Consider the following 22,409-nt stretch of genomic DNA (forward strand, 5'->3'; position numbering starts at 1 on the left):
AATACTGCTGGGCACAGCAGGCGCTCCACTGGCTTGGTCAAGTAGAACAAAAATTCATCTTATCAATTAATCTGGGTCTTAAGTGGTTTTCTAGTCCAATTTTTAAAGGGAGATACTCTTTCAGACAGGCTTTTTTCTCTTACTTCACTTTTACCACTATTTTTCATGGGTCAACAACTAGCAAAACAATGCCCATTGAAGTTCCTGACTGTGCCACTGGCTGCATAGAGCTTCCTGCTAATTATTGTCCCACTGGGTTACTGCTGGTGCTGTGTAAAGGAAAGGGCCTCAGCTGTAGGTGAATTCCTGACATGTCGCACAATACACTGCGTGGCCTGTAGATGGTAGTCATATACAGCAGGTCCCTGCAATCCATACACGTCATCTCCCTCTCTCTCTCTCTCTAGATGGTAGTCATATACAGCAGGTCCCTGCAATCCATACACGTCATCTCCCTCTCTCTCTCTCTCTCTCTCTCTCTTTCTCTCTTACATGTCTTTCTCACTCTGTGTATATTGGATACTGAATATAACTTTTTATGTATCAAATATAGTTTGTATGTTTATATTAATGTTTGGGGGTTTTCTTCTGAGAAATGTGACAAATATATTTTGATGTTTGGATCAATGATGAGGTCCACTATAGAAAAACTATATTCTTTGTGGTTGATCAGAGAGGCTATCTGTTTCCATCTGGGTGATTATGGCATGGCTATTCAGCCAATCACAATGCCCCCTATGACTTTTGCCATCTCTCTGTGTCTGTTTGTCCCATGGGCGCCACTGTCAGTCACATGATAAATTCAAAAGAGGGTGTGTAGTGTGTTTTATAGGATGGGTACAACATGGTTTGTAGGGTGTTTCAGTCAGTGTGATTTGAGCCAGTCTGAAGTCTCTGGGATGCCATCTGTCAGCACTGTGGTGATAGGTCTTCAGTTTCCACTTGTTCTATTGGTTCTATCTGTCGAAGGCTTGGGGACAGAGCCAGTGTGCCAGCGACTGGGTGACTTTGACCTCCCCATGCTGGAGGTGAGTGGGGACATTCTTATTGGAGGACTGTTCCCCCTGCACTTCACTGCTCCAGAACACTACCTCTCGTATGTGTCCAAACCACGGCATTACCAGTGCCATGGGTGAGTGTGATCACATCTTACTTTCTGTTTTTTTTTTTTTACTTTCTACTTAAGACCAGAGAAACATAGTGTGGTGACAGTTTGTGCATCGGTGTGGCATCACAATGCTGCAGCACTAGAGACAACACAGAGAGACCAGGGAGCACATTTTTCCACTGATTCTGCATGTATCTCCAAGTCACAGTCTGCACCTCTGTCAACCTACACATCCCCTCAACCTCAACATTTGGCAGTTTTTTATTCATTTATCTCCTGTGCTGTGGTTGTTGTCCCCTTCTGTCTCCCAGGTTTGACTACCGGGCGTTTCGCTGGGTCCAGACCATGGTATTTGCCATTGAGGAGATCAACAGAGACAGCAGCCTGCTACCAGGAGTACATTTGGGTTACAGAATCCTGGACAGCTGTGACCACATCCACACCGGCCTCCGGGGGGCACTTTCACTCCTCAATGACTCTTCTAGCCAAGCAAGCAGTAATCCTCGTTGCCCTGACGGCACCCCTGTGTCGGCCATCATCGGCCTGGCATCCTCTTCCCCCACCCGTGTGGTCGCTCATACTGTGGGGCCCTTCGGAATCCCAATGGTGAGCTTTGTCAGGAGACAGAGAGTAAAGAGTGGATGTGCATATGTATGTGGTTTAATGTTCTAAGTAGAACAGACTGATGGTATATCATATATTTAAATGGCTGTAATTGCTATCAGTAGGATGGATTAGTGGTAAAGACACTGTATGTGACAACGACAGCACTACTGCAGTTTCTAATAATGAGCCATTTTGTTTTCTAGACATTCATTTCACCTATTCTCATGTAATAAATTAACAAATGTGCACCCTGTTGTCTTCAGTGTATGTGCAATTTTAGAATTCAATATTCATGTCACCAACAAAAACATACATTTTTAAGTGTGATGCCCTCCCTATATTCAGTCTATACATTTAAGCTGACATCAGCAGAATATTAAAGACTATACAGGATTAAAGAGATCAGAAAGTCAGCCTCTGAGTTCAGTGTATAATAACATATAATAATTAATAGCTATAATGTATTACCACCAAAGCTGACCATTACATAACAACCATTCTCAATGACAAGCCTTACTCACACAAGTAAGGTATCATTCAGTGTTTAAATGTTGGGTAGGTACACCAGGCGGTGTAGAAGTGTTTTCCTTCCTTCCCTAGAACTGCCTCTCCCTTGGCTAAATGAGGAACACCACTATATACTATCTACTTGGCTATCTGCTCCATTGATGTGTACCACTCTATGTCGGCATCCAGTCCTCTGAAGAGAAAAACAACAAAATGTATGAAAACAGATATAACATTTATATAGAAAGTTACTTTATGGTGGCTTACTGGCTGTGTAAAAAAATTTTTATTATGAAAGACGGTTCAATTATCAAAAACCTGGTTCAATTACAGAAGTCTATTTATTTTGTGGCATTGTGGAGATTTGAATTCATTTATCCTCTCCAGAATAACTGATAGATCCTTTGCATTGATGCCCGTTATTGATTCAGCCAATTAATTCATGTGACAGTACAGACTGTTATGGATTCATCCCTTCTGTAAAAAAGAAATAATTCAAGTCACATACATCATATTCCTGTACAATCATTTTTGCTCAAGTAGAATGGAGACCTGGGTTATCTGGTAATATATGATATTGTCAGGAAAAAAAGTCAGAATATTATATAGATGCACAAATTCTACCGACTTATTCTATTGAAGCTTTGCATGCGTTTTGTTGAATATGCATTTGCTTAGACAAAATGCATATTAGACATTGTTGACTGTTTTTTCTTGTTCATGCACAAAGCACTTTATAAATAGAAACTTGAGGTTCAACCCTGGAAGGCCTATATCTAGCTACTTACTTTGAAATGCACTTTTGTAAGTCACACTGACTAAAACATCTGGTGAATTGTTAATTGTAAATTGTAAGCTGGTATCAAAGTATGATGTTTGTATGTGTCTCCCAGGTGAGTTACTTCGCCACCTGTACATGTCTGAACGACAAAGAGACATTCCCCTCTTTCATGCGGACTGTGCCCAGTGACCTTTTCCAGGTGCGTGGGCTGGTCCGCCTGGTCAGTCACTTTGGGTGGCGCTGGGTGGGTGCTGTGGGCACAGAGGATGACTACAGTCAGTATGGGATACAGGCTTTCTCAGAGCAGCTGCATGAACATGGGGGTTGTTTGGCTTTCTACAGCATCCTCCCAAAGACACACTCTCCGGAAAGAATCAGCCAGATTGCTGATATACTGGAGGCCTCCAGCGCCCGCGTGGTCATAGTCTTCTCCACTGAGGGTCAGCTGTACGAGCTCTTGGTTGAGGTCGTCCGCAGGAACCTGACGGGAAGGCAGTGGGTGGCCAGTGAGGCATGGGTGACTGCTACCCTTCTCTCTGTCCCACAATTCCACCCCATTCTCACTGGAGCTCTAGGCTTTGCCTTTCGCAGTGGCAGCATACCAGGGCTGGGGGACTTCCTGTTACAGACACACCCCTCCCCCAGACCGGAGTCCATCTTTGTCAACATGTTCTGGGAGGAGCTGTTTTCCTGCAGGCTGAGTTTCCGTGACGATAAAGCTCAGACTCGTGCAAGGCCCGTACTCCCAGCATGCACTGGGACTGAAGACCTGGGCACCAAAATAAGCATCTACACTGATGTATCACAGCTAAGGGTCTCTTACAATGTGTACAAGGCTGTGTATGCCATTGCTCATGCCCTGCATACACTTCTGCAGTGTGATCATGTGGCACAAGCTACAGGAATTAGGGCCTGCTTCAGAGGCCCCCAGTTTAAACCCAGAGAGGTACAGTTCTTCTGCATCACTGCATCAGTGTGAGTGTGGCTGTGTGAATAAATGCATGTGCCTGTTTATGCTTGCATGTGTAGAATATATGCATGGCATGGGTTTTTCCTGTACAGTATTTGTAAGCATCATTGTGTGTTTGCATGTGGGTGTATTTTCATATCTGTAGTAACAAAAACAGCAGTAAAATTATTGCACAGTTCACAATGCTGTGCAATAGTACCACAATATATTGTTGTTTTTGTTGTTTCCAGAGACTACTGCTTTTCAGAATTGCTATAAAGCTGGTTAATGTTTTGTCCTGAAATGGCTACGTTTAATCCATAGAACACCCATCAAAGTTTTATAACGGCATATTCCCTATCAATTAATTCCGAATGTATGGTTCAAAAGAAATGAGTGTACATTAATGACAATAAAAATATGCATGCATTGTTTTTGTCTCAAACCCTTTTCACAGCTTCTGTTCCACTTGAGGAGAGTGAACTTTACAAACCAGCTGGGAGAGAAGGTGCATTTTGACAGCAATGGTGAGCCAGTGCCTCTCTATGACATCATCAACTGGCAGCTGGATGGTAGAGGAGGAATTAAGTTTGAGAAAGTTGGCAGCTTTGATGCCTCTGCCCCAGAGAGGTTACAGCTAAATATTGATGAGGAGCTGATTGTGTGGCCAGGTGGGCAGAATCAGGTGAGTCCCTGTGTCACTTGGAGCTGAGACCCTTGGCTGAGACCCTTGGTTATACCCACCAATGCTGAACTGTGGTTTTGCATCCCTGGGAATATTTACACATTACATATTGTTTATATATCTAGCACAAGACCATGAAAAAATATGGGACACATATGCATGGTCCGATAAGCAGTTGCACTTTTGTGTTTGCACTGTAGACAGGATGCTTACTGATTTGCATGTTGGTTTGTTCAACCTTGATATTTGGCTTATTATAGTTCTTAGCTGGCCCTGATAACATTTGAAAATAATTGTGATTTGCTTGGAGAAGAGTTTCTTTTACACTCATTGTACACTAAAAGAGAAGATTTTCATGTATGAAAAGGATTTATTGAAAATGTATTTGAAATGACAGGTAAATTATAAATTATTGATATACTTGTTTCACTTAATGCTCATCAATAATCAACAACAAAGGTACAGTACTGTGGCACCCTAGACTTTATTATATATATGTTTATTTTTGTGTGTGTGTTAGTATAAAAGAACACATTTCAGATTTCCAAATATTCATTTTCCAAAAGATGTAATTTTACAGAGACATTTGTGTATTTAATTTTAAGAAGTAACATATTACTGTAAGCAATTTTTTTACATAAAAACTTGATCAGGGCTGTCTGAGATCAGAAGCAAGGAGCCAACCAAAGTCTGCAAAAGAACTGTGGCAAGTTCTCCAACATGCTTGGAACAACCCCCCTGCTGATTGTCTTATAGAACTGCAGGACAGCATTAGCTATCTTAGAGAAGTGGTGCAGATTTAATGCTGAAGGGTGGTCACAAAAAATATTGATTTGATTCAGTTTTTAACTATTCTGCCAAATTACTAAAATGTATAATACGCTTGTTTAGGACCTTTCACTGAATTATTTTTTAAAGGTGCCTAAGACTTTTGCACAGTACTGTATATTCCAAAACCATTGGTACATTCTAAAATGTACTGTATATGCAATCATACTGTAGGGATTGCATGATAAATTCACAACTTTTCTGGGAGTTCTCAAAATGGAAACAATAGAGTGTGATTAGAAAACATCAGATTGATTTGTGAGTCGTGGAAATATGCCAGTATTGCTCTGCTCCTAGGCCTACATTCAGAAACATGTGTTTAATGCAAAAACAAACAGGTTTCTTCTTCAGCTATAGAAGACAATAAGCATTGAAGACTCAAGTGATGTGCAGTATAAGTATGAGACTGTATGCCTTAATTGGGAAAAATGCAGAACAACTTTCTCAGGGACAGGAGTGGAGGGCTATGGAGTCTCAGGGTACGAGGTGTATTGATTTTTAGGGCAGGCCTTTGTTTTTGCAGGCTCCGGTCTCTGTGTGCACAAAGAGCTGCCCACCAGGCACTCGGCAGGCCACACGCAAAGGGGAACCCATCTGCTGCTTCGACTGTCTCCCCTGCGCAGGTGGTGAAGTCAGCAACAGGACAGGTGAACCGAATTCTGGCTCAATGACATCTTAATCAGTATTTCTGGAAGCTGTCAACCATCCTCACTTTACTGCCCATATTTTATTGCCTGTTGTTGTTTAGGGTTTCAGCAGAAAATATGTTATTCTGAACAAAACCTACTGCAGCATTAAATAAGTATAGAATTCTTCTCAAACTGTTAAAAAAAACTCTTCATAAAAATCTTAGCAAATCACTGCATGGTTTATTTCATTAAGAAGCACAGGGGCATATTTCAGTCCAAATTTGATCTTTGTCAGAACCATCAGGAAACTACACACAACCAGTACACATCAATTGCCTCTCTAGGGTTATAAAGTTCTGGGAAACTTTCCATTTTGGAGGAATTTGGGTAATTTATACTTTATTTGCACACATTGGGCCTCGTTTATCAAACGTGAGCTGAACAAATTTGACCGTAAATCATTCAGAAATGCATTTACACATATAATGTGGGATTTATCAAAGTTTTCATTTTTTAGTAGGATCCAAACGGACTTCACAAGTGCTCTCAGCCTTTCGTATTGTGTGTGGAAATGAAAGCATGCAGTTTGTTTTGTGCTTTTATTGTTCCATTAAAAGAATATGAGTAGGCTGAATGCATTGATGTGCTGAAATACATGCTTTTACAGAACTTTACTTTACTTTAACAGAACATTGTTAGAAGCAGGGCACACTCAACTGGCAAATAATAAAAAGTGTTGTGTGTTTGTTTTGATTAGTTATCCTCCTAAACAACCATGGGAAAGGAACAGGGAAAGACTGTGACAAACAACCAGCCATACAAATAGTTACATTTGTGGGAGAAATAAAATATGTCATGGAAACAACAATAGCCACCAGAGCTGGAATATGTACACATTTTGTCTGCCCTGGTTTCGCTGTTACGATACATGGATATTCAATGCACTAAACAAGTGTTTTAACTACGCTGTTTAAGATCTGCTTCATTCGCAAAATAGGTTCATAGGCAGTCCCATTCACTGATTGCGTAATGAGCTGAAGCCTTCGTAAATAAGTCACACTGCAAACACAGCAACACACTCTCATCAGGCCACATTTAGCGCTGCAAGCTTCATGTATGTAAATCTGGCCCCTAGTGTTTCTGAGGGGAACTACAGATGCTTTCCCTCCTGATTGAGCAGTCAGGATCACAGAATGTGGTTGTGGTTGCAAATAGGGTGTGAATTGGACATGTACAGCCCCACATCAGTCATCAATATTACATTCAGAACTGAATGCTTCTATTGGAATTCCCATTTTGTTCTCATACCCATCAGAATGACTGCATGTGACTGTGATTGTCCTTATTATCCAGGAATAATTGCCTCAACAGGAAAATGTCTGTATTTTTATTATCTGTGCCTTCTGCAGATTCAACGGAGTGTACAAAGTGTCCGCAGTATTACTGGTCAAACAGAGAGAGGGTGACTTGTGTGGCGTCAGTGGAGGATTTCCTGTCATTCCAGGAGTCCATGGGCATTATCCTGGTGGCCTTGTCTCTTCTGGGTGTTACCATGACTCTGGTTATCTCTGTAATCTTCTATCATTTCCGGGCAACAGCCATCGTCAAGGCCAACAACTCAGAGCTGAGCTTCTTGCTGCTGCAGTCGCTCACGCTGTGCTTCCTCTGTGCGTTGGTGTTTGTGGGCCGGCCCTCTAAATGGTCCTGTTGGTTGAGGCAGGTGGCATTTGGGGTAAGTTTTGTCCTCTGCATTTCCTGCATCCTGGTCAAGACCATTGTGGTTCTGGTGGCATTCCGGTCAACCCTTCCTGGGTCCAGTACTGTGAAGCTGTTTGGACCACTGCAGCAAAGGGCGGTCATTCTGGCCTGCACCGCAGTCCAGGTTATATTGTGTGCTGGCTGGCTGGTGTGGACACCACCTTACCCTTTCAAAAACACCTCATATGAAGCGGGGAAGATCATCTTGGAGTGCAAAGTGGGGTCCACCGTGGGCTTTTACCTGGTATTGGGCTATATTGGCCTTCTCTCCTGCGTCTGCTTTGCTCTCGCATTCCTGGGCAGGAAGCTGCCAGACACTTTCAACGAGGCTAAGCTGATCACCTTCAGCATGCTAATCTTCTTCGCTGTCTGGATCTCCTTCATTCCGGCCTACCAAACCTCTCCGGGGAAGTATGCGGTTGCTGTGGAGATATTCGCCATCCTCGCCTCCAGTTTTGGCCTCCTGCTCTGCATATTCCTTCCCAAGTGCTACATCATCTTACTGAGACCTGAAAGGAATACTAAAAAGAGCCTGGTGCACAAACCAACAACCACTACTAACTGGAGCTAAACAGGCTTTAACCAACAAACTTGTCAATTAATTTTTCTACTTTTTCACATTCATCTGTCTATCAGTTACGAGCGACTGTGGTTATTAATAATGAGTTCTTGGCACTCATGGAAGAAGTACAGTTGTTAGCCCTGGTATCCGGGTAAAATTAGCAAAAAGGCTCTTTGTGGACCCTATATCATTCCTCCCTGAGCTGATTGATTGATATATTACCTACAAACGAATTGTTTCCCCAGATTGTCATTATCAAAGAAACTGATGTCTCAGCTGACCTTTATGCTTCAGCAGAATACATTGTATAATACTTTGTGTAAACATAAAACTTGAATAAATACACAATGGGTTTTGTGTAACATTTTGTTGCTTAACCTGTTTATTGGCTTGGGAAGATTGCCCTCTGCTGGACAGCTTGTTTTTCATAAACTATATTAGTCATTACAAAGACAATAGTTCTGATGCGTTTGTATCAGTGGAGGCTCCTCCATAGAGGTGGAGGAGGCCTGGCCTCCCCAATAATTTGAGAGAAGAGAGAGATTTAAAAAAAACAATAAATATATTTATTTTATTTATTTATTTTAACAAAAAACATATTTTTTATTTTTTATATTCATATTATTTTAGTTTTGTTCATAAATCTAAATTTTCCCATGGCTAAAACCCAATATTGCAATTGTAAAGCAACAGGCCAGATTTCCCTATCAGTTTGTATTAAGGGAGGCCAGGCCTCCCCTAGGAAATTAGCTTTTCATAGAAGTCAATCTAATGCATTTTTTTTCATGCCAATATGTGATTGGCCAGATCACTGAAAATGGGTGGGCAACGGAGGCCTGGCCTCACCATGCATTGTGTCCAGGGCTGAAAGATTGACATTTTGTTCGTCCAATCACATGCTACTGGTTCATTTGGAATCAACTATCCTTTCCTTTCCTATTCAACACAGAAGCCATTTTGAGAATTCGCTAGTCACTTCAGTCAAACAAACACTCGCCATAGTGGCTACGAGTGTCCTATCAACTTGTGCTTTTCAGGAAATTTAGAGAACACCCCTGGCTATCATCCCTGGAGTAGCTCATTTGGCCAAACACTTTTGCTTAAAACTACCTCGGAAGTCGGCGAGATTCTAGCGCAATTTGAGATCTTGGGCTGGAGATATGCAGATTCCAGATACTAGGGAGTGAGAATGACATTCAATAGGTCATGTTAGACACCATTTGGGATTTATTGAACAGTTTTATTTTTAATGTAGTCCATTTCGTTTTATTACAAGTCAATTTAATAATCTTCCATATCAAATTACCGAATTGTTGCTCTGTGAGGAAATTCACTCTAAATACGAATAGAGTGCTGCCCTCTAGTGGATAACGTTAACGTTAGATAAAGCCAACTGGAACCATATTTTTACATATTTTATATTAAATATATTGAATAAAACTACATATGATAAAGAAAGTGTTATCTTATCTTTTTTATATGCTAAACTTGATTAAATTGGTGATTACATGTTGAAGCTGTAGAAGAATGAAAAATGTAAGCTAAACAAAATTGTTTTTAACTACATAATTAAAATTCCTGCCTTTTACACATGTTCACTTGGCATTTATATTACATCCAAATGTCATTTCTCAGCTTAATTATCAGGCAGGCTCATAGACTTACAGCAATGTCATTTCTTCAGGAAGGCACAAGGCTAAGCTCTGCACAATGAATTTCATCAGCCAGAACTTTCTGACTGTAGCTTACACTCCAAATAGTATGCCTTTGGCCAGCACAAAGACAGATAAGAGAACAGGGAACATTCCATCGCGAGTGAAGTGAGCAAGCGGAAAAAAATGGCCTCCTCAATTCTGGAAGTCACCAGCCTCCACTGGTTTGTATAATTGTAATTCAAGACATTATCCCAGTAAAAGTACACAATAAATGATAGATGGTAGGCAAAACATACAGAAAATTAAGGTTGTATGCAAAATGTCTCTACTCAGTATACTGTATTTAAAAAATGAGAAAGCACTGCACAATGCATATACTGTAAATAACTGGTGATTGATGGTAATGTACGAATGGTTGATGTATGGATAAAATCAAATAAATAAAGGGTTTTCTGTACCCACAATAGGCAATGCTTCTGAAATTGTTATTTTGCTTTATCTGAGTGAGTGAGTAGTTACAAAATGTTGTCAAATGCCAGAAAACACCAACACCCTGATTCATTTTTATTGGTGGTATGAAACCTCTGAGGGTCTGTGGCTCCAGATAAGTAACTGTAAGAGATATACATTTTTGCACTTAACAAAATATAAATTATCAGAACATACTACATAATGTAAATTTTAAATAAAATCATCCATCAGTAATTACTGACATTTCTTACTGTGTTTCAGAGAGATTTTGATGGCATTTTCCCCATCATGTGCTTTTTGGTATTTTGCTCAGGCCGAAACAATATTATGAAACATTTAGGGGCAAAAATGCACATGATCAGACCAAAGCTGGAAGCTAAAATAGCAAAGATCTCCACAGCTACAGTGAACTTTCCAGGTGTGCTGACATAAGCTGGTATAAAGGTGATCCAGACTGCACAGAATATGAGCATGCTGAATGTGATGAATTTGGCTTCATTGAAGTTGTCAGGCAGTTTTCGTGCAAGAAAAGCTAAAACAAAACACAATATAGAGAGGAGTCCAATATAACCCAATACAGCCCAGAAAGCACTTTCTGAGCCTAAATCACATTCAAGAATTATTCTCTCCTTGTAATGTTTCATGTTTCTTAGTGGGAAAGGAGGTGAGAGAATCAACCACAGGGTACAGATCACAGTTTGCACCAGAGTAAAAAGTACAACGCTCAGTCTCTGCTGAGAAGGCCCAAACCACTTCATGACATTACTGCCTGGAAGTGTAGCCCTGAAGGCCATTAGAACCACAAGTGTTTTCCCCAGAACACAAGAAATGCAGAGGACAAAGGTGATCCCAAAAGCAGTGTGGCGCAGCATACAGGACCACTCAGAGGGCCGGCCAATGAAGGTAAGAGAGCAAAGGAAACACAGTTTCAATGAAAAGAGCAGCAGGAAGCTCAGCTCTGAGTTGTTAGCTTTCACAATGGGAGTGTCCCTGTGTCTGTAAAACACAGCAGCCACCATGATGGTCATGCAGGCCCCAGTCAAGGAACATGATGTGAGGATGATCCCAAGAACCTCATGGAAGGACAAGAACTCAACAGGCTTGGGAACACATTCATCCTTCTCAGCATTCGACCAATAATCAGCTGAACAGGTGATGCAGTCCAGGGAATCTGCAGAAAAGTTCAGAAAATAAAGTTTAGGAGTGCTGAATATGTCAGGGCATTAAAAACGGCACAAGGGATTGAAACATGAGTGTGACTATAGTTTTCAGCTTCATATCCGTATACCAAAATTAAACTCATCTGTCTGGCCTAAGCACATTAAGTTGCAGTTGTGCCCCCCAAAATGTGAGCCTGCAAAGTATATTGATGAAAATACACTCAGTGAGCACTTTATTAAGTATTAGACTTATTTTTTAGACTTATTAAGCCTTCTGCTGCTGTAGCCTATCCACTTAGAGTTTGGACACGTTGTGTGTTCAGAGATGCTCTTCTGCATTTGTGTTACTGTCACCTGGCGACATGGCTCAGGCAGTAAGAGCAGTCGTCCGGCAGTCGGAGGGTTGCTGGTTCGAACCCCCACCCGGGCTGTCGAAGTGTCCCAGAGCAAGACACCTAACCCCCAAATGCTCCTGACGAGCTGGTTGGCGCCTTGCATGGCAGCCAATCGCCATCAGTGTGTGTGTGTGTGTGTATGAATGGGTGAATGAGAAGCATTACTGCCACATGATTGCATTAACAAGCTGGTGTACAGGTCTACCTAATAAAGTTATCACTGAGTGTATACTGTACATATTTAAGAAATGCGCTTATGTAAAATACAAAGTATATGTAATGTAACAGAGTGAATTATTCCTGCTCCTCTGTACCTGTAGCATTGCTGATTTCTCCCTCAGAACAGGGCACACAGTCGTAGCAGCAGACAGGCCTTCCTCTCTGCACAGCCTTCCGAGTGCCTGGGGGACAGCTCTCACTGCACACTGACACAGGCACCTTCAAAAAAACAAGAACACTGCAATAGACATGATCTCACATGCCATATCAGTCTAATGAAATTATATTTCAATGGGAAATTACCTGTGGTTGGCCACTTGCCCAGGTAATGTTTTTCTTCATGGTGAACACCTGTCCATCTGGAGCGGATGCATCATAGTGGCCCACAGTCACAAACTCCATGTGCCCATCCTTCACCTGCCAGTTCACCAACTCATAAGTGGCCACCGGATCCCCATTAGCATCGAAGGAGACTTTGTACCCATTCCTGGTGAAGTTCACTTTTCTCAGGTGCTCCATGACCTGATTGGAGGGAGTCAGAGGGCTGACAGTACACCAACTAGTAACCAGCTTAACTTCTACTCAACCTCCATATTAAACATCCACTCAATTTTCCCCAACAGCCACGCCCTTGCAGTCTCATCAGTGGCATGTGCCATTCCCAGGTTCTTATGACCTGCATCATGCATGATGAGGTGTTCTAGACTCCACTGGAGCATATTCACAGAAATAACCTATTCGGCCAGGTGAAATGAAGTTAACAGGTGACAAAATACTATATTTTGTTGTGGCCTTTTCGGTAGCAGGTTGTGTGTTAGAGGTTAAACAGCGCTTGCTGATTTATTACTTATATTTTGCACTAAAATATCTCATGCTCTGTAAGTCACCCTGGAATAAGGGATCAGCAAAATAATAATAATAATAATAATAATAATAGTAATAATAATAATAATAATAATCATCATCATTATTATTATTATTATTATTGACTGCATTACAGTTAAACGACTAATGAATGGACTGTTTACCTGCCGTGGCTCAACTGGGACACTCGTTTTGCAGTGGCGGGGAGAGTTAGGTCTGTCTGTGCAAATGATGCTCTGCATGGCGTGGGCTATTGCATACACAGCCTTGTATACCATGTTGGAGACACGCAGCTGGGATGTGTCTGTGTAGGGGTTATGCAGGTCTCGCAAATTCTGTTTTCCATCGCATGGTTTCTGGCCTGCTGTGGTCTGACTTCCCCCCAGGCTGCAGTCAAAAGCGCTCTCCCAAAACTCTGTGAGGAGGGCTGAGTGGGAAACCTGTGCTGGCTCCAGGTCCAGCAAGAAGTCTCGCAGCCCTGGAATGACCGAGCGGGGAATGCCGAAGCCGATGGCACCAGCAAACAGATGGAACCGCAACATCTCCCGGTCAGTGACCCAGGACTCACTCCCAATCCACTGTAGTGGGGCCAGTGCCATGCCTTCCAGCTCTGACAGCAAGACCAGCATGTCTCCCGAGGCAACGAATGCCACAATGACACGGGCTGTGGACCTGCGGATGACCTCTACCACACGTCGGACCTTTGCACGGGGGTTGGTCCTGTAGAATGCCTCGGAGTACTCCACACAGATGCCCTCAGCCTGCGCTGCCTGCAGGAAGGCGGCCATCCCATTGTTCCCATAGTCTGAGTCACTCCGCACTGCTCCAATCCATGTCCAGCCGAAATGCTTGACTAGCCTAGCCAGGGCAGCTGCCTGGAAGTAGTCACTGGGGATGGTCCTCGAGAAGGTGGGGTACTGCAGCTTGTCACTCAGACAAGCACAGGTGGCATAGTGGCTCACCTGTAACTCCATTCAAGTAAAGATGTACATTTTGAAGAGTGAACAACTTTGTTCAAATTGTGAATATTAGTGAAGTAAAATGATCTGTCTACAAAGAATACGTAAGTAAGTAAGAATACAGACAATGACAGTGCCGCAATTTTAGATTTTTTGTGGCACAGCACATTGGATTTGGAATTAAACAATGTGCCAGGTTCACGGACTAAATTAAGCTTGGTATAGAGAATGCTCCATTCAAAATGTAATTTATTGTAGGCTAGGCTTAATCTGCGTCTGTGAAACTGGCCCAATGAGGATGAGGTTAAAGTGAGCTTCATATTGAGGTTTACAGCCCTTTTTATACATATTTCCCCCGAAAGGAAATTGAACAGTACTGTACAGCTGTGATGTCTGTTTGCAAGCGGCAAACACCGTTCTTTGTTTTTGAGTCTCATTTCCTAGTCTTGTTGAAAGACGCTGTTCAATCAAGCTACTGCAGTTGGCTCAGTATACTTTCAGCCACCCTTTCAATGTCAAGTCAATGGTTGCAATACTGTAAAAATACAAAGTCAATATTTTTTTCTCACAGGAAAGACTGCCATAAATAGAAGATATAGAGTTCTGGAACAGGTTGAATGGAAGATAGACCGGTATTAACCTGTACCAAAATGAAAAAGAGGAAAGTGTGGAGAAAGAAAGGAATTGGTCATGATCCAAAGTATACCACCTCATTGGTGAAAAATTGTGGCGTCAGTGTTATGGTTTTGGCATGGATCGCTACCACTCGAACTGGCTCACTTGTCTTTATTGATGATGTGACTGCTGATGGCAGCTGGATTAATACTGAAGTGTCCAAAAACTCATTGCACAACACATTGTAAAACTTACAAGCTCTCCGATGACCCCTAACAAACTGCTCGAGCAAGTAAGAACTTTTTTTTTTCAGGGCCAAAAAGTGTAAAAGGTAAGTCAACACATGACCTGAATCCAAATGGAATTCCTGTTGACTTACTGAAGGGTTGAGCGATGACAAAAAGCTAACTATACAAGCAGCAATTGAATATGGCACAGTACAGACCTGGGACAATACCCTGCATCCTATGATGTTTATGGATTGCACAATTCAGGCAGCCATCCAATTCAAAGATTTACAACCAAGTACCAAATATGATGACTTTATTTAAGATTGTGTTCATTTATCGAAATACTTATGCCCTAAAATTGGACAAAAGGGATGTAATTCCTACACAGGCCCCCCAATATGGATGTATATGAATAACCTTAAACTAAAGATAGTCTGCACTTTGACCTCACATTCATTATTTAATTTAAAATCGAATGTGCTGGCGTACATATGCAAAACAACAAAAACTGTGTCTCTGTCCAAACACTTGTGGACTGCACTTTACTTATTTCTTAATTTAGCACTAAAATACGAAGGTTTTTTCATAGTGGAATCTTGAATGCAATAAATAGTATTGCTAAATTGGCAGGCAATGGTTAGATTCTCTATTTATAGAAACAGTAGTAAGAGCAAATTTCCATGGAAGCAGCAGGCTCATTATTCAAAAATACTTTGCTTGTGTATATTCTATATTAATGGCTTTCTTGGATTTATTACAAATACATTTTTGAATTCTACAGTTATAAACTCATAAATTATCAGAACATGCAGTGGAGGACTGGGCACGCGGAGCTCACCTGGGGGATGGCAAAGGGTCCCAGAATTCTGGACATGGCGATGGAAGGCGTGGAACCAGACTCGCCCACAACAGCATGCACAGTGGCAGACTTTGAGCAGGACTGGTTTGGAAAGAAGACTGGTTCAATGCCATTGGCCAGCTGGAATGCCACCTTCACCGCCACTGGCACGGAGGCACAGGAGTCATGTATCTGGTAGCCCAGAGTTACACCTGGCAGGAGCTCTGAACTGTTGTTGATCTCCTTAATGGCAAAAACCATGGTTCTAGCAAAGCGCAGTTCCCGAAAATCCAAACTGTTTGAGCAGCAATACGAAGAGTCACACACAATGATATAAAAGAACATGAAACAAGTCACTTGTCACTTGATAATGCAACTGCTGATAGCAGCAGCTGAATTAATTAGAATTATACAGGACCATCTTATCTGCTCAAGTTCAATCAAATACCAAATTTGACAGTGCTTCATTCCACAGCAAGACAATGATCCCAAACATGTAGGGCAGTTGTTTTTCTCTGTTTAATCAGAAACAGCAGCAAAGCCAAGCATTATGGTCCCTTGAAATAGGGAGGCTATGTATAAAAAGTGCTGTCATTTCTACATAGTGAAATCAAAATGTATAAATAAATACCCTTTAATAAACTTATTTTTGCACATTTTTTTTTTTACAAATCTAAAATTGTGGGGTACAGAGCCCACTCAAGAAAAATATGTCCCAAACATTATTCAGCATACTGTATTTTCCATTTAGATCAAAAATAAATTACAGTGGAGCATTGCCCCATGTACACCATAAGGTAATCCATTTTTGGTAGAAGGCAATCTTTGGTATCGGGGTTATATGGGTGGTCCCAGTGTGTGACTCTTACAATTACAGAACTTAAATATTTTAGAAATGGCAAAACAATAATATTGTATTATACAACTATAAGTGACTGCTCTAGGGATGTAAAATAGCTTACCTTGAAGGCCAGACTGATGGAAACTTATACCCAAAACAACCAATACAATATGAAACATGTATCTTGTAAATAATGTGTGAAATAATAAAACAACAATGGCAACATGCATAAAACAAAATAAACTTAACAGATTTTTAAGATGAAGAGTAATCATAATATGTGAATAGCAATTTACAGTATATTACTTAATATGTACAGTCTGCAATTCATCTATGACATATTACTTATAGTTATATTTATGCATGTATCGCCAATATCTAAATAATATGTCAACTGTGGCCTCCACATTGAACAATGTTCTTCCTCTCTTCACTGACCTCCCTGTACAGTGCGGCGCGTTGGGTTGGCTGGTGTAGTTATACTCAGTGCTGCTCACATAGTAGTGGATGGAAAAAATACCTCCGATCATAAAGTGCCCAGGTTGAGAGAACAAAGCAGGCCTGGGGCTCCCCTGCAGTGTGCACACAGACACGGACTGTCCCTTTCCCAGAGTGAGAGCTCCAGCCACCAGTGGCAGAACCAGCATGATCCGCATCATCTCCATGCTTTCAGGACAGGATATGGCACTCTCTCATGTTTAAATACCCTGCTGGAGCACAGCCCCCTGAGCTCATGGAGAGGAAGAGGCATTACCTTCTTTGGGAAGCACACTTAGAGGTGTGGCTGTATATTATACAAAATGATCAAAAATTCAATTTCTTAATTTAGACAATTTCAGCAATAATTACTGTTTCAATTCTGTCCTGGTTCAAAACGACCACTTTACATAATTAGACCTCAAGTATAATGTGTAAAATATAACAGAAATCATATGTACAGTCCACAACATTAACTGAAAATTTAGAAAAACATTGATTCCAATTTGGTCAGAATTTGCAAAATGATTAAAGTAAGGTTAGAAATTAGCATACAACAAATTCATTTACTTAACCCTTGTGTAGTCTTAACATTCTGTACACTCCCCTTGTCCTCAGGGTAAAAAATCAGCGTGAAGACCTGGGGTTTTCTCTGCTATTAAACACAGTGGCGGGTCATTTTTCACCCTTAAAACAACACAAGGGTTAAAGCAGCCATATTCGTTCTTGAGTATCTATTGATCAGTGGCACCTGCAGCCGTACACCAGTATGCACTGTGCATACCATCACGCCTACACAGTTGGAAAGAAACATATTTAAACCTGTTCTCATCCAAACAATAAAACTGCAGAAAGGTGTACAGATTAAATTCCACTGATTGGAAGTGTCTGCTGCTTGTCATTTGCCATTAAACTATTTATACAGATAATAGCTCATTTGGCTATTTTTTACATTAAACTCCTTATTAGTTACTGGAAAAGTGGCAAAATACTAGAAGCAGTGCTGAGCTTTGACCTTCCTCTCCCAGTGTCTTTGGAAGAAAAACTCGAAATGAAGAGATTGGGGACCAAACGATGTGTATCTTAGAGAACAGACAAATTACAAAATCTTACATTTTATGGTTCTTTGTTTGAACCAAAGGACTGGCTAGCTAACAGCGAGTGTAGCGAAGAATTCACTTTTCTGCTTCCCATGTTTGCTTTTTGGTGTAGACACAGCTTGGACTCAGCAAAGCATTACAGACTTGAAACTTTTATTGGAGAAATTTTGGAAGAAGATTGTAAACTCATATTGGAAATAGCACCAATCTGCCAATGCTGGGTGAAGCTAATATAGCCTGTCAGCTTTATAGATAGATCATTACATTTATATAGTGCTTTTCTAGACACTCAAAGCGCTTAAAGTAATGAGGGGAAAACTCGGCTCAACCACCACCAATGTGTAGCACCGACCTGGGTAATGCCATTTTGCGCCAGAACGCTCACCACACACCAGCTGAGGTGGAAAGGGAGAGAACAATTTTTTTGCCAATTGCATTGGGACGATAAGTTGGCAGTTTTAAAGAGCCAGGGTTGGGACCCACAGTGGATCAGGACCTCGGTTTACCATCTCATCCGAAAGTAGGTAATCGTAACTCTGTACAGAGACAATGAACTAAAGAAAAATACACTAACTGTCAAGAATCGTGGATTGTATTACATTTCGTGGAGGACACAATTTAGCTCTGCAATGGGTAGGATGAAACTACCACATCATTACACCGGGGCTTGTTTCTAGACTTCAATGTGCAATACTGGAGTGTGTACTGTTTATCAGAGTTTTTAGCCCTCCCATCCAGTATCACTACCAGCCGCCACTGTGCTGCAAAGGTGATTGTGATGATTCATGGCAAAATGGATGAGTAAATCATCTGAATGCAACAAACATTTAATGTACACAGCCCTCTGCATGTCACCGCATACGTAGATTCCACATTATCACTTTAATTGGACTGTTGACATGAATGCTGAATACTGTGTTTCTTATAAGTATGTCAGAAGTGGAGAGATTTATCTATGTGAACTGCTTAGCTCAATGAGTCTGATGAACCTCCACTGGCTGAACAAAATTGCTTTATCTTTACGGAGTTTCACATAATTCCCAAATCAATGATACATGGAAGAAAATGAGCCAAATGTGTCCCTCCTGTAAGATGGAAAATTACTGGTTGACATACATATACAGTATGTCTGATAATGGTGTGTTTCTTCGGTTCCCGGGGACCCATCTGCTGGATATCTGTGGGAGTTCCATTCTACAGTATTATTCACACAAGGCTTTACCTCCTGGAAACAAAAGAGAAAAACAAGTCTCCCCTCCCCTAAGAATGATCTATAAACTGCTAAGCACTCCCTGCCCTGAGAAACAAACATGCCCAGCAGTGACTGTGTTGTTAGGAACTTCAGGCATACTACCAGCTCCCCTCTGCAGCTCCCAAAGGAGTAAGACTGACTTTGCCTATCCCCCAGCAAGAGCACTCTGCAGGCCAGCTCCTCAGGGAACTTCTCGAACTTAATGCATTTTGATTTAGGACTGGGAACAATGCACATCAAAACAAATGCCAAAAAATTCAAACATCCCGATTCATAAATCTTCTAATGGTGGTATGAAAATCTGCAGTTAGCTCGGTTAATATCAGAGGTAAAAATATATTTACTACTATTCACTTAGAGAAGTACAATCCGCACCAAAAGTATTGGAACAGCAAGGCCAATTGGCATGTTTTTGCAATACAAAGAATACATTTGTGGTGGAGTTGAAAATATGAGACAAGAGTTCAGAATTTCAGCTTTTATTTCCTGGTATTTACACCCAGAACTACTTAGAACAGAGCTACCTTTGGTATCCGACCACAGGGGAGCAACATTATTGGAAAATAAATTATTTAAGTAAATGAAAGTAAATAACACTTAATATTTGGTAGCATATCCCTTGCTTGCAATAATTGCATCAAACCTGTGATTGACATTACCAAACTGTTGCATTCTTCTTTTCCAATGCTTTTCCAGGCTTTTACTGCAGCCTCTTTCAGTTGTTGTTTGTTTCGAGGGGATTTTTCCCTTCAGTGTCCTCTTCAGGAGGCAAAATACATGCTCAATTGGGTTAAGGTCTGGTGATTGACTTGGCCAGTCTAAAACCTTCCTTTGTTGTGTTGCTGGTGTGCTTTGGGTCATTGTCTTTCTGCATGACTAAGTTCCTCCAGATTAGTGCTTTTCTCCATAAATGGGCAGACAGAATGTTTTTTTAGACTTCTGAATTCATCCTGCTGGTACCATCACGAGTTACATCATCAATAAAGATTACTGAGCCCACTGCAGAAGCAGCAATGCAAGCACAAGCCATTCGATTGACTCCACCATGCTTCACAGATGAGCTTGTATGTTTTGGATCCTCAGCAGATCCCTTCTTTCTCTACACTTTGGCCTTTCCATCACTTTGGAAGAGGTTAATCTTGGTCTTGTAAACCAGTAATAAGTAACATTTGGTGTCATGCGCTGGTCATCTTGCTGACTTCCCCCTCCTGGAGCATACATTGTTAGCCCCCACCTTTTGGCACACATGCCTGTGGGGGAGAGCTAGAGAAGGATTCCTGGAGCCCCCCTTCTCTCACATCCCTTACAGGGTTTGAGCACAGGAATACTGGAGATGGCATAAAGATGTTTCATGATAATCCCAGGTCAGAATATAGTAATGTTTGGTGTTGTTCTGATTGGTTCAGTGCGACTGGTGTAATGGTCTAGTTTTTGTAACAGTCTACCTTTGATATCATCACCATCCAGGGGCCGAGGGGAAACTGGGCAAAAGCTGTCTCTGTAGAAGCCATTTGTTTTAGCTCCCTGACCAGTTTGGGAGTTTGGCTGTAAATTATATATGGGTGACCCGTTTTTAGGGTCAAGAACTAAGGCCTAGATTTTGGAGATAAGGAGAAGAAACCAAGCAATCTGGGGTGTATCCTTTCCTTTAATTCACCCAAATCAGGTTTATCCAAAAGGTATATTACCATGAGAGGCATAAATACATATTTACAGCATAATGCAGTTATCATGAAAACTCCCAAATACAGCATTCATAGATATGATGGGGCGGCCTGTAGCGTAGTGGTTAAGGTCAGGAAGGGCTGCCATTTGTGAGGGGCCTGAGAGCTGGGGTTTCTGGTCAATGTTGTTTAGACTACCTTTTGGGGAGTTTCGGGCAAAGATAAGGGAAAGGTGTATGAGTGGTCCAAGGGCAGTTGGGTCATGGGAAAAGAATCCTCCCTGTGACCCCATACCTGGTCACTTCCAAGGGGGAAGACTCCGGACACTCCCACAGTGCCCTCATTTGGGCAATGCTGTCATTACAGGACTGCTCTCCTGGATTAAATATTCAAAACTGCTATTAAGATAGTAAATAGACCCGGTAAAACCTTGAAAACATTGTCCATGTGATCCTTATATTATTGCATTAAGTCTTATGTAATGGTAACATTGCATGTAAAATGGATAATCAGGAGGGAAGTTTCATGATAACTGCAACATAATAAAACATAAGGGTAATCTGTTTGGTATGGATGTGATCCAGTAAAATCAAGGATGAGATACATTTCATACCAAATGGAGTTTAATAAACCATAGTTTCAGTAACTCAAGGGAAAACCTACACGTCCTCTCTGGGAATCATCTCATTTCCCCTACTTAACAACCCCCAAGGGTGGGGGTCTAAATTCCAGATTTGACCACCCCTCCAGGTTGATTTATGGCACTGCCGCCTGGTTCCAAACGTATGATTTGGCATAAAAGCAAGGGAGACAGACCAATCTGGGAAGATCGTATTCGACTTCCCACGCAACATGGCTTGTGTATGTATGTATGTATGTATGTATAGTAGCGGAAGATCGTAATCGGCTTCCCATACACGGCATATTCTATACTCTTTGTTTGTGTGTAGCCAACGCAGGCTAGGTATGATGATTTACTCTATCTCTATTCTTAATTTGTGTATCTGTAATTGACTATTGGAATTCTAAAGCTAATAACCTACCTGTCTGCGAATAAACTATTTTGTTTGTAACTTGCGTGATCTCCATGACTCTAATTCATCTTGTACCTTTTCAGCCTAAATTACAACTGAATACCCAGGGGGAAATGGTGGCTAAAGACCGACTGATCAGCGGCTTGGGACATCCGTGGTAGTTCTAAGCTGTGAGGCCGTCAAGTTCGGCCCATTAAAGGATTGGTGGCGCATGGCTCTTTT

At 41.4% G+C, this 22,409-nt stretch overlaps 2 protein-coding genes across 2 annotated transcripts; one reads left to right on the plus strand and one right to left on the minus strand.

The window, feature by feature from the left end:
• The first annotated feature begins 899 nt into the window (after positions 1 to 899).
• Positions 900 to 8,422, plus strand: LOC133107489 (extracellular calcium-sensing receptor). The gene is made up of 6 exons (XM_061216475.1): positions 900 to 1,132; positions 1,420 to 1,714; positions 3,115 to 3,948; positions 4,409 to 4,636; positions 5,988 to 6,111; positions 7,503 to 8,422. Exons 1-6 carry the CDS (start codon positions 900 to 902, stop codon positions 8,420 to 8,422), a joined length of 2,634 nt encoding a protein of 877 aa, XP_061072459.1.
• A 2,374-nt stretch (positions 8,423 to 10,796) lies between these two features.
• On the minus strand, positions 10,797 to 17,241 carry LOC133108431 (extracellular calcium-sensing receptor-like). The gene is made up of 6 exons (XM_061217948.1): positions 17,099 to 17,241; positions 15,820 to 16,114; positions 13,342 to 14,139; positions 12,617 to 12,835; positions 12,409 to 12,532; positions 10,797 to 11,710 (listed from the first exon to the last, which is right to left on the minus strand). Exons 1-6 carry the CDS (start codon positions 17,188 to 17,190, stop codon positions 10,797 to 10,799), a joined length of 2,442 nt encoding a protein of 813 aa, XP_061073932.1. The 5' UTR covers positions 17,191 to 17,241.
• Between the last annotated feature and the right edge of the window lie 5,168 nt (positions 17,242 to 22,409).

This window comes from Conger conger, chromosome 13, assembly GCF_963514075.1.
Source record: "Conger conger chromosome 13, fConCon1.1, whole genome shotgun sequence".
Classification (NCBI taxonomy): Eukaryota; Metazoa; Chordata; class Actinopteri; order Anguilliformes; family Congridae; genus Conger; species Conger conger.

Coding starts and splice junctions, on each gene's coding strand:
- LOC133107489 (XM_061216475.1), top strand. CDS start 900: ATGCCATCTGTCAGCACTGTGGTGATAGGTCTTCAGTTTCCACTTGTT. Junction 1,133..1,419: donor CGGCATTACCAGTGCCATGG/GTGAGTGTGATC, acceptor TCTGTCTCCCAG/GTTTGACTACCGGGCGTTTC. Junction 6,112..7,502: donor TGAAGTCAGCAACAGGACAG/GTGAACCGAATT, acceptor TGCCTTCTGCAG/ATTCAACGGAGTGTACAAAG.
- LOC133108431 (XM_061217948.1), bottom strand. CDS start 17,190: ATGATCGGAGGTATTTTTTCCATCCACTACTATGTGAGCAGCACTGAG. Junction 14,140..15,819: donor GACCCTTTGCCATCCCCCAG/GTGAGCTCCGCG, acceptor ATGGAGTTACAG/GTGAGCCACTATGCCACCTG. Junction 11,711..12,408: donor AGAAATCAGCAATGCTACAG/GTACAGAGGAGC, acceptor ACTTTTCTGCAG/ATTCCCTGGACTGCATCACC.